The 15718-nt window shown below is 35.9% G+C and overlaps 1 protein-coding gene across 1 annotated transcript; it reads left to right on the forward strand.

The window, feature by feature from the left end:
* The first annotated feature begins 4138 nt into the window (after nt 1-4138).
* Nucleotides 4139-14371, forward strand: LOC142639032 (large ribosomal subunit protein uL13c). Its single transcript, XM_075813122.1, has 4 exons — nt 4139-4445; nt 5515-5700; nt 6789-6959; nt 13979-14371. The coding sequence occupies exons 1-4, from the start codon at nt 4197-4199 to the stop codon at nt 14093-14095; spliced, it is 723 nt and encodes a 240-aa protein (XP_075669237.1). The 5' UTR covers nt 4139-4196; the 3' UTR covers nt 14096-14371.
* Nucleotides 14372-15718: the final 1347 nt, after the last annotated feature.

Here is a 15718-nt window from a genome sequence, read left to right on the forward strand (position 1 = left end):
GAATAACAAAGAGTTGAGTCAGTTGACTGTGATGTTATGTGAGACTGAGACTTGGGACTTAGGAGAGTAGCTGAGGGAGGCGGAGAGATGAGGGAGGCAAAGAGTAGGGTTTTTTTCAAAGAAAAAAAAACGGGTTCAGAAGTGACAAATATATATGACCCGACACCGACCCGAACTCGAAAATAAGGCCCAAAACCCGACTCGAATTTTTTCAGACCCACCCAAAACCTATCGGGTCGGTCGGGTTTTCGAGTGGGTCAGGTCCCTTGCTCAGTCCTACTTGCTACCATCAACCAAAGTAAGAAACAATTCCCCTTCATTCAACTTTCTGGTATCCTGGAACCCCTGCAAAGAATGAACCAAACATATTTCATGAAGGAATGAACATTTCATACCCTTATTCTTGGCATCTTTAAATATTGGACAATTCCTCTTCCAATGACCTTTCTCACCACAATGGAAACACTTTCCTTTGGTTTTCTTTCCTTTGGTTTTCTTTCCTTTGTTGGCAACTCCTAAGGCAATTTGTTTACCCTCTTACTTGGTGAAGTCCTTCTTCTTCTTCTTCTTACCATTGCCTTTCGACCTAGGTTGAGAAGTAGAAGCTTCAGCCATGTTGGCATCAACACTAGAAGTACCAAGGATGCCTTCCACTGTTACCAACTCATTCATCAATTCAGATAATGAATAAATTCTTTTTGTTCATTTTATAGTTAAGTCTGAATTCCTTGAATGATTCTGGTAGTGAATGGAGTATCATATCCACTTAGGATTCTCCATCAATATCGGCACCTAAAATTTTCAATGTATTCAGATTAGAGATCATCTTAAGACAATGCTCCCTTACTGAAGTACCTTCAGCCATTTTGGTATTATAAATCTGCCTCATAGTTTCTTGCCTTGCAAAACGGTCTTGCTCACCAAACATCTCCTTTAGACTTAACATTATGTCCGAAACTAGTTCTACATCCTATATTTGATGCTGTAAAACATTTGAAATAGATGCAAGAATATAGCATTTGGTCATCTCATTAGATTTCTGCCAACGATCATATTGATGTTTTTCCTCTAGAGGAGCATTTAATGATGGAATGCTAGGACATGGTTGAGTAAGCACATACTTGTGCTCTTCAGCTGTAAGAACAATGTTCAAATTTCTTTTCCAATCAATATAGTTGGATCCAGTTAGTTTGTTTTAATTAAGAATAGCAACAAGTGGGCTAAATAATGCCATGATTTAAATCTAAAAATAACAAACATGAATATAATAAGTAAATTGGACATTATCAATTTAGCATACAAACATATAGTATGGAACTTTAATAAACCATAATATAATATATGCAACGACAACCCAATCTCATATTCAATATCCCTCAACATAGAGTGAACATTAAATACTATGATTAATTGAGAACTATTCTCATTATTAGTGCTATCATGATAACTCTTATCAAATACTAATAATATGTCGTTTTACATTTAGCTTCTAAGTAATAATAGTAAGAACTTAGCATAGATGATACTGCAATACTTAGTCTAGTGTATACCATTGTCTAGAATCATGTGTAGCCACATTTTATCTCCTTTAACAAGTTTATTTTGTAGTACCATGATACAAAACACCCTCCGCATGGAATGTAAAGCTTGAAACTAAGACAAGGTGTTTGATCAAACCACTATAAACCAAGTAGTTCAATCTTGTAGCACCATGAAATAAATACTCTCCGCATGGAATGCTAAGCTCGAAGCAAAGATAAAGTATATATTTCATTTTACTATGAACCGACAATGAAGGCCGTGAGATCCAACCCTTGCATCTCTCTCCCACTAGATATTTGAAATAAATGTTTTTAATTGAAAAACATGTGTAATCTAATCACAGATAGTCTTGCACTTTATACATGTGAAAAAACTTAGAAAAATTCCAATTTTCCTTCTTTCAATCGATCGAATGTATCTCTCGATTAGTCAAAAAAATTAAAAAGTTCGTACTTGACTATTTGCCTGGTTCGATCGGTACTCTATCACTGCTCGATCAATCGAAAAAGAACATTCGATTGATCGACTAGCAATCGGGTATCAATCGAATCAAACAGATTGGCCACTATTTCACTTAATCGATTGAAAGCAATTTTTGATCGATTGAATCTCGTAAAACTTGAATTTCCAAAAATTTTCTAAGACAGTTTTCAATGGTTTTTCTTGAACAAACAGCCATCATATGAACATAATACACAGAGATTGATATCAAAATTGCATTTCATTGATGTTATAGCCTTAAAGTTCAATTCAACACACTTAATATCAAATTTAAACAACATCTTAACATCAATATCAGTTTTCATCAAACAACAATTTCAATGACCGTGCAGAAAATTAATTACATAATCTTCTAACAACATGAAACTATTGTCTCTAATTCCAAAACTCACAAAACATGTTATATAAATTCGAAATCAAAACTTGGCTCTGATATCAATTGTTGGTCAAAAACATGTTTGTATCTCATACAAAGCATACGCAATGGAAAATTAACGGATCTACTTCATTCGTAATTGATAATATGTATTATACAAATTTCAGAATTCAAGATCAAGAGAGCGTACCTTAGTGCCGTGAAATTCAAAACAAAAGATCAGAAGTACTCAGGAATACTTTCAATCTTCACTCCAATTCCACTTTACGCCCAAGAAATGATGTCTCTCAATCAGTTTTCAAAGGGAGAATAAGAGAGTGTCTCACACTCACATACATACTATTTTACAATAATGTCTCACACTCATAAAATTCTGTATGTTTTTCCCTTTGTATTTAACTGATTATCTAATTGGGCTGGCCTTTTAGGCATTTCCAATTGAGTTTTATTGTGTGGCTTGGAGTGGGACCAAAAGAGACCAATAAGACACTAACTCCAATAGGTCTTGGGTTTTTCTATCAACTCTTGACAAGTCCAGAGTTACCATTAACTATATTTAATACCACTATATAAATATAGTTACACTCTAGGCCTTATTTATAAATTATATCCCAAGACTTTATTGTATATGCAACCCCTTCATAAAATATTCGTAGTAATACAAAGTCATGAATGTAGACTGTCACTTTGTAAATTACTACATCTTAATTCTTGAGTACCCTATTTAATCATTTATGTTATTCATCATATATTTATGAAATTCAATTTCATAAATATATACTTTAGTAACTCTTTACTAAAGTGGTTAGGCCTAACACTCTGAATAACCAAACCCATTAAACTTATCTCAAGGGAATATTTTATATCTCCGTTAGGAGACTATGAATTCTATCTTGAGAATATATGTTCCATCAATACTAAATGTGGCTACCCAACATACTGAGGTTTTGATCGTGACTTTAGATCTCACTCCTGATATATCAAAGTAACCTACATTTCATGATCAGATCCATTATCCTCTTAGAATTAAGAGTTCATGTAAATAGAAGTCGTGAGATTTATTATTCATTTGACAGTTGTTAGGAGAATAATAAATCTCACAGCAGTCTAGTTCAATATGTTTTAACTCTTAAAACATATTAACACATTAAATAGAAGTCTCCACTTCCATGATTAAAACAAATCATCTTAATTGATATGTTATAGTTTTTGCAGATAAAGTGCCCAATTTCATTACCGACTACAAATTAAAATTCTGAATTTATAAAGAACTTGTGATTTATATTTTTTATAACTTTTCACATAAATCACATATTATGCATTTCATGGATCATATGATAATGTCCAGATATTCATGTTACCATTATTTTAGATAATAATAAAATAAATTTATTAATCACAATATTAAGTCATACATAATATCATACAATAGAATTTAAGGGCAAACATCCTAACAGAAGCAACACAGGAAATTAAATGGTGAAACTCGAGTCTACGTGGATTTTTTTCCACGTTTGCTCCCACCGCTTACAACTTGAGTTTTAAAAACTCAATTTCGATTTTCAAACTTGAGTTTTAAACACTCGATATATTAGTTTGCTGAATAATTTGTAAACTGGACAACTAACTAAAATATTATAAAAATAAAACTAAACGAAAAAAAAAAAAAAAAAAAAAATTCCCCTTAGTTTTATGTACTCAATTTTGCTATTTATGCTGCGCTCATGCCTTATCCATTTATCCTAACAGAGCGAACCTAAGAGCAAGTGAGAAAGAGATGGTGATACTCTGCGTTTCATCTTCGGTCACGCTCGCTCCCTCATCTGCTTCTTCTCGTTCTTGTTCTTCCCACATGAACAGCAGCAATGGCATTATCAAAAACCCATTTGTTGGTTTTCCCTTGTCATTATCAAAGCCATCGATTCGAACAATTTCGTTTCCTCGTTTCCAGGTTCGATGCCAGGACCTTTCTCTCATCCCCAAAGATCAACGCTGGATGTTTGAAGACTCCGAAGCCAATGGCCCTGTAACTATGTCTAAAACTCTCTCTCTCTCTCTCTTTGAGTTTTTTTTTTTTTTTTTAAATTTTAATTTTTTAATTTTAAATGTTGTTTGGTTGCCGAGAAAAATAAAATAAGTGGGTTATGTCTTGAATATGGAAAGTGTTTTTTTTGGTGATTTATTTTTGCTTTCCTTCTTGTGGGCTCTCTCCGTTTTCCGAGAAAATGTGGGAAGATTAGATAGAGAGAATATTTATGATGTGGGACTGGGAGGGTTCTATGGTTTTTATGTTAATTTTCATAGTTTAGTTCTCTATTAAACAATAAACTCCCCTTAATTATTTCTATCTATCTCAGTCTCTGCTGTTTGTTTAATGTGGAAAAAAGAAGAAGGAATTTTGAAGATTACTGTCGGTACAGAAATATATGATTTTTCTGAATTTCTTAAAACATTTATAAAGATGGATACTGTTTTTCTGTTTCCACTTTAGTCGTATATTTCCTGATTTCAAGCAAGGGGTTAAATATGGCACGGATATTTGCATTCACTTATCCTATTTTTGACAACACATTCTATCATTTGTTTTAGTATGAATTTGATAACCTATCTCTTCTCTCACTGACTTTGATTTACATAACTTGTGCGATACTTTCAGCACACATTCTTTAAGCATGAATAAATATCCCTATGCAGGTGAGAAAACATCAACAATGATCTTTTGTGATTCTCTAATTGCGTTATCTATTATTATTTTTAATGATTTATGTAACTATTTTCGAGTTTCAATTCTCAAGCTGCATATTTGAAAATTTCACTATTATTTTCAAGGTTTCTGCCTTATCTGGCCATCTAAATATGCATGTAGTCTTCCTTGTACTTATCCTTTTCCAGTACAGAATTCACTAATAATGTCTCATATGGAATGCTTATGTTGAATTTGTTTTAAGTTCCTTTTTTTTTTTTAATTATTTGAATTTATTGCAACTTCTCATAACATATTCTCACTTCCCTTGTAAAATTGGGATAATGCACTTTCCTGTTTAATTGCTCAATTGTGAAGTTCATGAGTGGTCTTTTTTTGTTTGTTTTTTCAGGATATTTGGAATAAGACATGGTATCCCAAAGCTGCTGATCATGTGAACACAGATAAGCCATGGTATGTAGTTGATGCTACAGAAAAAATTCTTGGAAGACTAGCATCAACGATTGCTATTTACATCCGTGGGAAAAATCTGGCTACCTATACTCCCAGCGTGGACATGGGGGCATTCGTGATTGTGGTATGTAGTTTCTCTAATTATGCATAAATTTCTCTTCATTATGATAGAGGGGAATATAAACTTCTACATAATTATACTTTTGATGCACTTAGGATTGGCAAGGGTTTAGTTCCTATTGTCAACCGTTTGGGTGAAACTAATCTATCTCACATATTCATTTTTTGGGTCATCATGTGATTGACATAGTTTTCTTACACTTTCTTATCTTCCTATGGATCATTGGTTGACAATTTTCATGTCAACAACCTGTTGTGATAATTGATTTCATTCAATGGTAATTGAAGCATGTTAGGGATTGTGTGTGATTAGTTATAATTTGGAGATTACTTTTTAAAAAAAGTTACGATTTGAAGATTATCTTGTATCTCCTTTGTTTAATGTTTGATACATGCATGTGTCAATATGTCAGTGCATTGGCATGCATGTCTGCGCGTGTGTGTATCAATGAGTATAATGTTGATAAATATCTTCTGACTTAATTTAATATATAAGCGCGGGTATTGTGTTGTTCCTTCATCTTTTCCTCAAGCATTTTGCAAAGATTAAGAGTTCATGTTTCTAAAGGGAAGGCACGAAAGTAACCTTTGTTTATTAATAAATATGAAGTTGATAATTGTCTACTAACTTAATTTGCTCAATGAGCTTGTTGCATTAAAAATTGGCATCGCGTGGTTCTTTAACTTTAGTGAAACATTCTGTACAAAACATTTCTTCATACATAGTATAGGCTTCTCTCTCTCTCTCTCTCTCTCTCTCTCTCATGCTTGAATCCATGAATAGGTAATTTACTTCTCAATTTTTGCATGCTTACAAAATTGGGGTTAGCAGATCTTATTTATTTCTGATGATTTTTTTTTATGTGATTTAAACCTAGCCATCAAGGTTCTGGAGTCAGCTTAAGATAACACTTGTCTAGTTTTTCTCACATACTGATGTGTGACGTAGACAGCCTTTGTTGGTTTTGTTTTGTTATTTTTGTTATTTATTTATTATTATTATTATTATTATTATTATTATTATTATTTTCTATATTTGTTACATGGTTGTTTTACAGATCCTAAAAATTTTGTTACACTTGAACTTAAAAGGTAAATGCAGAAAAAGTTGCCGTGTCTGGCAAGAAAAGGACCCAGAAGCTCTACAGGAGGCATTCAGGGCGACCAGGTGGTATGAAAGTGGAAACTTTTGACCAACTACAGCAGAGAATTCCAGAGAGAATTATTGAACATGCTGTTCGGGGTATGCTTCCCAAAGGAAGGGTGAGTTCTTGTTCTAAATGAGTTGAAGTATATGTGTATTTTACTTTCGCCCCCAAAAAAATTGCTACATTGTCTTTTTTGATAAATAAATAATTTTATTTTTAAAGATCTCCCTCATGAACAATACAAAGCATAGGATAGTTAAAGAATTTTAGCCAAAGAATTATAATTATAGAATATCAAATTAGTGAATGCAGTGATTGTATCACAAGTAGGCCCAAGATAGTTGGCCATTCATAGAGTAACATCCAAGAAAAGGAAGTCTCACCTGTACTAAGTATGGGAATTTCACTCCCGCCACAAAATTCACATTAGACACAAGGGAGCTAAATTCTACATAGCGGACAAGCATTTACCAACCAATTCTGCCAACCAACCATTATGTCAACTACTCTACAAAACATAACCCAATTAACTCCAAAGAGACTAAATACACGGCCCCGTAATGCTAAGCCAAACTCTCAATGAAGTAACAAAGGTGCCAAATATTTCTGGGACTATAAATCAAAAGGAGAGATTTGGGGGATTTGACTTTTTTCAAAAATCAAATAATCCAACTCTTCTCAAATGTAGTAGGCCTTTGCGTGGACCTTTTGCTAAATGGACTCAGGCCCATTTCTCTTTAAAAATCACTGTTGCTTTTGATGGGGCTGCTCAATGTAAGGTCCAATGGAGTAACTTTGTCCATCCAAAAGGAGCAGCAAAATTGGGCCCAGTTTTGTTAGAGCCTGTGGCTTTAAATGACCAAGCAACTCGGGCCAAACCCATTAAAGCCCAAAATGAAATCATTCAAAACTTGGTGAAGTTGACTGAACAGAGCTCGTGGGAGGTGGGAGAAGGGTTAGGGTCCCATGGTTCAGCCGAGAAGACTTTGATGGTGTTTCTAAGCACCAGCAAGATGGGTGGAGTACCCCCGAGGTCCGATGGGTGCATGGATGAGATTGTGAAAGGCGGTGTTTCCTCGGCAGGCCTGTGAACCAGCAAAGGGTCGGTTTCCCTTGCTTCACCCATGAAGCCTCTGATGGGAGTTCCGAGCACAGCAAGATGGGTGTGGACCTTCAAAGGTCCAATGGGTACGTTGAAGTGACGGGGGCTGACAGTGGTCATTTGGTGGGCTCTCAAACTAGTGGGGCTGTGTTTGGTTGTATGGGACACATTGCGATTGTCGCCGATGGTCCAGCAGTGGATTGTCTGTTCTCTGGGGATGTTCTAAACCCAGATGAGCTTTCCGATGGGCTGTCCGTTGGTCAGTCTGACTTTGCCGAGCTCGTTGCTTCACCAAAGATGGTTTCACAGCCTCTATTGGGTTATGAGTTCTCCGATATGAGTTGTTGGTTCAAAATCGTTTCTCTCCTCTCTATGAGCTAAGTTCTGGTTCCAAATAGGATGACATGCTGATGTTGGATTGGGACAACTCCACTGGCTTAGGTAAGGATGAGGATGATAGATATGTTTTGGATTTTGTACCCTTGGCTAAGTGGGTTCCTTATGGGGGTCTCGATTTGGTAACAGAGGAGAGAGCAATGGATGACTTTCTCGTGGAGGATTTTCTGGAACCATTAGTGTGGGTGAAAAGGATGGTTCAGGGTTTCTGTAAATTTGTAGTCTTTCCTATAGATTCTTGTTAGAGACAATGCATTGCTTTCTTTCAAAAGTTTGAGGAAGTGTGGGAAAAACAAGCTATTGCAGGTAGTCTTTGTCGCACTGTTTCTTTAACTAAAAAAAGGTATGAGAGAGTTGAAGAATTTAGTTTCTACTGTTAATTATGATGGACAATCTAGTCAACGAATTAGAGGGGATGTGAACTCCGTCGGGGTGAGCTTAGATTGTTGTCTATGAATTTGAAAATTATATCTTGGAATGTGAGGATTAAACAATCCTCAAAAGAGGGATAATGTGAAGAATTTACTCAAGGAGTGGAAATGTGATGTTGTGTGTTTTCAAGAAACAAAACTGGACTGTGCTAATTCTTTTGTTGTGAAAAGTCTTTGGGGTAGCCTTTTTGTTGATTGGGTAGCTTTGAATGCCATTCACACAGTAGGGGGAGTTCTTTTGATTTGGGACAAACAGGTGTATGAAAAAAATGATTGTGTGGTTGGCTGCTTTTTTGTTTCTCTTGTGTTGAAGGGTGTGGTAGATGGGTTTGTTTGGATTTGTACGGGGTGTATGATCCCTGGGCTTAGGGATGCTTTGTGGACTGAACTTGATAGTGTAAGAGTGAGGTGGAGCTTGGCTTGGTGTGTCTTTGGTGACTTCAATATCATTAGATATCCAGTAGAGCATCTTGGTTGTACCTCTTTTAGTCTAGCCATGTTCAAATTCTCAAACTTTATTGAGAGGAATTTTTGGTTGATCTACCTATGGTGGGGGGTGAGTATACCTGGTTTCGTGACTCCGAGAACCTTTCTATGTCTAGAATTGATAGAGTTTTGGTGTCCACTGACTGAGAGGATCACTTATTGGATGTGACTCAAAGACCCTTCCTTGTGTGATTTCAAATCATTGTCCTCTTCTTGTGGAGGCAGGTGGTATGTCCAGGGGGAAGAGCTCTTTTAAATTTGAGAATATGCGGCTCAAAGTGGAGGGTTTTGTGGATTGTGTTCGGGAGTGGTGAAATGGATATCATTTTGTGGGGCCTCCAAGTTATGTTCTAGCCTGTAAATTCATGGCTCTTAAGGGAGATTTGAAGCATTGGAATAAACATGTTTTTGGGGATGTGTCTTTAGGAAAAAATGTTTGTTGTCTGTTCTCTTGGATCTTGATTTGAGAGAAGGGGTGCAATCTTTGTCTTCGGCAAATAGAACAAGAACTGAAGTCAAGGCTGAAATTGAGTATTTAGCTCCCTTGGAACTTGGAAGAGATTTCTCGTAGGCAGAAATTGAAAGCTCTATTTTTAAAAGAAAGGGATAATAATATTGGATTTTTTCATTGGCTTGCCAATTCTCATAGACGAGCTAATACTATGAGGGGTGTGGAGGTTGATGGTATTTTGTATGAGGTAGAGTCAAAGATTCAAGATCAAGTGGTGGGATTCTATGAGTCTTTATATCAGGAGTTGGAATCTTGGAGGCCCTCCTGTTGATGGCCTAAAGTTTGCAAATTTGGATGAAACTGATTGGCTTTCCCTAGAAAGGGAGTTTGAGAAGGAGGAGATCATTGCGGCTCTTCGAGAAGCTAAGGGTGATAAGGCTCCTAGCCCTGATGGCTTTACCATGGCCTTCTTCCAAAAATGTTGGTGTGTGCTTTAGAGGGTTATTTTGGCTTTCTTTGCAGACTTCCATAAAGAATGTATTTTTGAGAAATCTCTCAATGCCATCTTTTTGTGTTTGATACTTAAGAAGACTAATGCGGTTAATATTAGAGACTTTCGCCCTATTAGCCTTGTGAGTAGCTTGTATAAGCTTTTGTCAAAGGTGTTGGCACAAACTTCAATTGGTGTTAGATAAATTGATTTCCAACTCCTAAAACTCCTTTTTTGGGGGAAGACAGATTCTTGATTCCGTTCTTATTGCAAACGAATGCCTGGACAATAGATTGAAGAGTGGAAATCTGGGTGTAATTGTTAAATTGGATATTGAGAAGGCTTATGATCGTGTGAATTGGAGTGCCTTGTTTTATCTTATGGAGAGGATGGATTTTGGGGAGTAGTGGGGGAGATGGATGAAGGCGTGTATTTCTACAGTTCACTTTTCAGTGCTTATCAATGGGTCTCTAGCTGGTTTCTTTGGTAGTTCTCGTGGTCTTCGTTAAGGGGATCCTTTATCTCCACTCTTGTTCTTGTTGGTGATGGAGGTGTTGAGTAGGTTGTTGAAGAAGACAGAAGATGGAGGCTTTCATAGAGGTTTCCAAGCAAGCTCCACCGTGGGAGGAGGTTTTCACATTTCTCATCTTTTGTTTGTTGATGATATTATTCTTTTTTGTAACGCTTCCATGGAACAATTATTATATATTCGTATGGTTTTGATCTTCTTTGAAGTTATCATAGGCTTGAAAGTAAATGTTGATAAGAGTGAGATTGTGCGAGTTGGTGAGGTTGAGAATTTGGATGCTTTGGTCCGCATTTTATGTTGTAAGGTTGGCTGTTTGCCCATGACTTACTTGGGTATGCCTTTGGGGGCTCATTATAAGGATTCTTTGATTTGGAATTCTATTATAGAAAGGATGGAGAAAAAACTCTTAGGTTGGAAGCGGTTATATATGTGAAAAGGGGGTAGGCTTACTTTATAGAAGAGTACTTTATCAAGCCTTCTCACTTATTATTTATCTTTGTTCACTATTTCAAAACATGTGGCGGACAAATTAGAGAGGGACCAGAGGAATTTCCTATGGGGGAGATCTATTGATGTATTTAAATATTCACTTGTTGCTTGGGAAAAGGTTGTGTGGCCGGTGGAGGCAGGTGGTTTGGGGATTTGGAAGATTGGGTTTTTTAACCAAGCTTTACTAGGGAAGTGGCTTTGGCGCTTTTAGAAGGAGGCCACACACTTATGGCATCAGGTCAAAGCCTCCAAATATGGGGAAGGTAGTGGTGGCTGGTGCACTAAATTTGTTAGAGGAACGCATGGCTATGGGATGTGGAAGAACATTAGGAAGGGGGCAGAGAGTTTCTTTGGTCATGTGTTGTATGCGGCAGGAGAGGGTTTTCGTATTCAATTCTGGCATGATCCTTGGAGTAGTCCTACTTCATTGAAAGAATTATATCTGGAATTGATTGCTTGTGCCGTGGATTAAGAAGTTAGGATTTCTGATATGGTTGACATTGTACCTGATGGGGGTGATAGAAGTTGGAACTTACTCTTCCGCCGTGAGTTTCAGGATTGGGAGATGGCAAGGTTTTATGCTTTCATTGCGCATATCTCATCCAAAATACCCGTGGGGGGTGATGATACCATGGTTTGGCAATAGAATCATAGTGGTGTCTTTGATGTGCCTTTTTTTTATAAATCATTATTGAAAGCTCTGTCTTTTTTTTTTCCTTGGCAATGCATTGGAGTGTTAAGGTTCTTAGAAGGGTGTCTTTTTTCTTATGGATAGCTGCTAAGGGTGTGATTTTCACAATAGATAACCTTGTTAAGTACTTGCCTTTTGTTAATTGGTGTTGCCTATGTCGGTGTGAGGAAGAAACTGTGGATCATTTATTACTACATTGCAAGTTTGTCCATACCTTGTGGAGTGAAGTCTTCTACTTGTTTGGGGTTCAGTGGGTGATGCCGAAGACAATACTCTCTCTACTTTCTACATGGTGGAATTGGTTGGGCATTCATTCTTCCAATGTTTGGAATATGGTACCGGCGTGTCTTATGTGGTTAACTTGGGAAGAATGCAATGCCCGAACATTTGAGGACACTGAAAGAACTGTGGACCTATTGAAGTCTTTACTAACTAGGACTTTGTTTAAGTGGTCTCATATTTGGGGTTTTACGCATTGTACTTTCTTTGCTTGATTTCATTAATTCTGTTAGCTTTTCCCTTTGATCTATTTGTATCCATTTTTTTGAAGTGAGTTTACTATCGTAAACTCATTGTACTTTCTCATCAATAAAGTTTTTATTACCTATAAAAAAAAAAAAAAACCTACTCAAATGGCACCAATTGATTCGGGGTTACAGACTATTCTATTGAATTATTTTATAATAGGTGTTCTCTATATGTTAACGATGGATACTACTTGGTTCTTTGATAATTGGGCATTATTTGAGTGTCCATTTTGTGCCCAAGTTTTTTCTTGTTTATGCTACTAGGTTCTCTGACTTGGAATTTTTATTGTATGCCAATTTTTTTTCTGCTATTTATTCTAGTACTCTGGATTTGATTTAAGTACTTATTTTTACCAGTAGTATGTGTTTTGCTACATACAATGTTGTCCGCCCTGCTGAAGTGTGTTGGAGCTGTTCGAGATAGTGCTTGGTTAGTTGGCTTATGATATCAGTGCTGCACAATTGGTGCAAGGTTGGGAATGGGTCTGCCATATAGTTTAGCCATAATATACCTGTATTCATGTCACTCTGTTAGGTGGGTACACTCCAAGTTACTGAGCACTTTATTTCTTCTAGATAGGCTTTTCAGACACCCCTTGTTATTAGGGTTCAACAAGAAAAATGTTTTCCCTGGTTTGACTTACCTTCTCAGTAGTGTTGAACTAAGTCACACTGAGTGGGTGCAAAAGTTAGAGAGGAAGCACAAAGGCATTTAAATTCAAAATTCTGTCAGAGCTGGAGCATCTTAAGTGTCATAAAAGTGAAATAACTAATTGACATGTAATTTTGTAACAGTCTTTTGTTTTTTTAATTATTTTTTCATTGGTAAGTTTCACAAGGGTTTTGAACCCACAACCTTTCCCTCATCCCTTTATTAATTTGTCTTCATAATAATGTGTGTGTGTGTGTGTGTGTGTGTGTGTGTTTTATTTGAAGTCATAAATGAAATAATATTCTGTCATCGGAGAGTGAAAATTCTAAGGGATTCTTTGGAATGAAAGGCTATACATTTATCGTGGGAGGCATGGCAAGGGACTTCTAACCATGAACGGCCAGGGATTTGTATGAGAGATGACTGTAACCACAAATCTTGTTCTTGAACATGGTAAGAAACTTTTGAAAGATAAGATTATAGATTAAGGCAATTGGCCTTCATCTATGATGTAAATTATCACATAGTACTAAGTTGTCTGGGGCAATCTGTGGAAGCCTGTAGATGATACTTTCAGGAGAGTTTGATTAAAATTGTAACAAGTGTTGTGATAGAGAGAGTCCAACTTGTTAAGTAAAAATTGGAATTTGAGGAGTACCCAAAAAAGGAAAAGAGCAGAAAAGAAAAGATTGGGGTTTGATACTTTGGGGCGGTCATCTGTGTGATCTTCAACTCAGGTTTTTTTTTTACAATGCTATAACAGAGTGTGTATCCTTGAAGGAAAAAAGGAATCAAATTTTGTCAATTCTCTATACAGGTCTTCTATTTTTGTGAAATGTCTATAATTGTGTATTGCTTAGCTGCTTTTAAAGTGTGTTCTTTTTGTGCAGCTTGGCAGAGCATTATTCAATCACCTGAAGGTTTACAAGGGCCCAGATCATCCACATGAGGCTCAGAGGCCCATTGAGCTGCCCATAAGGGATAAAAGGATGCAGAAAGAAAGATAGACTTGAATCATAACTCCAGCAGAAGATATAATGTGTGATTCCTCACTTTCCCCATGGTTAACATACCTTGTTATTTTTTGTTTGTGCCGTTTTTGTTGCATGATTCAGATCTCATGTAGAAGTTCATGTTTGTTTTTTCTTGTAGATGCATCCGATTTTAGGTTTCCCTGTTTTTATATGATGTATGTTGTCGAAATTTAACAAGGGTAAGAGTAAGAGAAGCCTATTTTGTAAGTTTCAGTCTCATTTTATAAATATACATAAAATTCTGTGTTACAAGTTTACAACACTCTTGTAACTTACATGGATGCTATCATTTTGGCCTGATTTTCACCAATGTCCTTTGCTGCCTTGGATTGAGAAGATGCAACCCCCGAAGTTCCACCTAGCCCATTGACTCTGTTGCCTAGGCTTTTAGATGATATTATTGGATACTGGACCTAAAATTTGAGCCTAGGACCATTCATTTGGTGATTTCTCCTCTTACATATAAACTTTCAAACTTTCATTGGGAATGAAATTTAAGGGGTAATTATAGTTAACCCACCTGCGATTATGCCTGTTTTAATAGTGCCTACTTGTGGATTAAAGTGTCACTTAACCTATTTGAAGTGCCATCCTTTAGAAAACTAGAGCAAAAATGTCTTTTCAATAATCTGTCTCTCTTCATTTGCACCCTTTGGATCTGGAACTCTAGAAAGCCTAAAATAAAAAATTTCACAAACTCATCCACTACTATGAATAGTCCAAATTCTCTTTTGACCAAGTGTCACCAAATAGTCCACGACCGATGGGCTAGCCTAGTAACCCTCTAGTCCACTGGGCTAATAAGCATCTTGGCCTAGTGTTCGCCCACTTACCCAACCAATTGCCTAAAATTCATAACAAAATAATTTAGAGGGGTGAGATATTAGACTTTAGACATGATAAACACTTCTAAACCACACGCCTAACCACTAAATAATTTGGAGTGATTGATATAAATTATACTTACTAATATATATATTGTTATTAGTCTCGTAGCTTTGATTTTTTTGTAAAAAAATAACCATTGGACATTTTTTAATTGAAGGATAGAAAAAGAAAAAAAGCTATTTAAAATCTTAATGAAAAAAAAAGGGTTTTGACCTAAAAAAGAATAAGTTGTAAATTATTTGATTCTTTTCTTTAAAAAAATTTGTTGACTCTTTCATTTATTTATTTTTTTATAAAAAAGATTATTTCATTTAAAAATAAAAATAAATAAATAAGTAGAGAGAGATATTATGAAGACTTCTAAACTTCAAAAAAGAGAAATTTAAAGTATTTTGCATGCACATAGTGGAAGATTTTGTTTAGCATATGACATGTGGACATCAAGAAATAAATTAGGTTTTCACTTTTTAACTATTTATCATATTGATTCTAATTAGAATTTAAATAAAATAATAATATTATTTAAAATAGTGGAATCTCCACACTCGGGATATAACATTACAAATCTTGTTAGTGAGGAATTTCAATATGGGGGTATTACTAATCATAGATTTTAACACTTCATATTGCCACAAATAATGATATGGTAGAGACTGCACACTCAATGAACACTGTCACTTAAAGAATTTACATAGTTTTGTAGGTTTG

The sequence above is a fragment of the Castanea sativa genome, chromosome 6, assembly GCF_040712315.1.
Source record: "Castanea sativa cultivar Marrone di Chiusa Pesio chromosome 6, ASM4071231v1".
Lineage (NCBI taxonomy): Eukaryota > Viridiplantae > Streptophyta > Magnoliopsida > Fagales > Fagaceae > Castanea > Castanea sativa.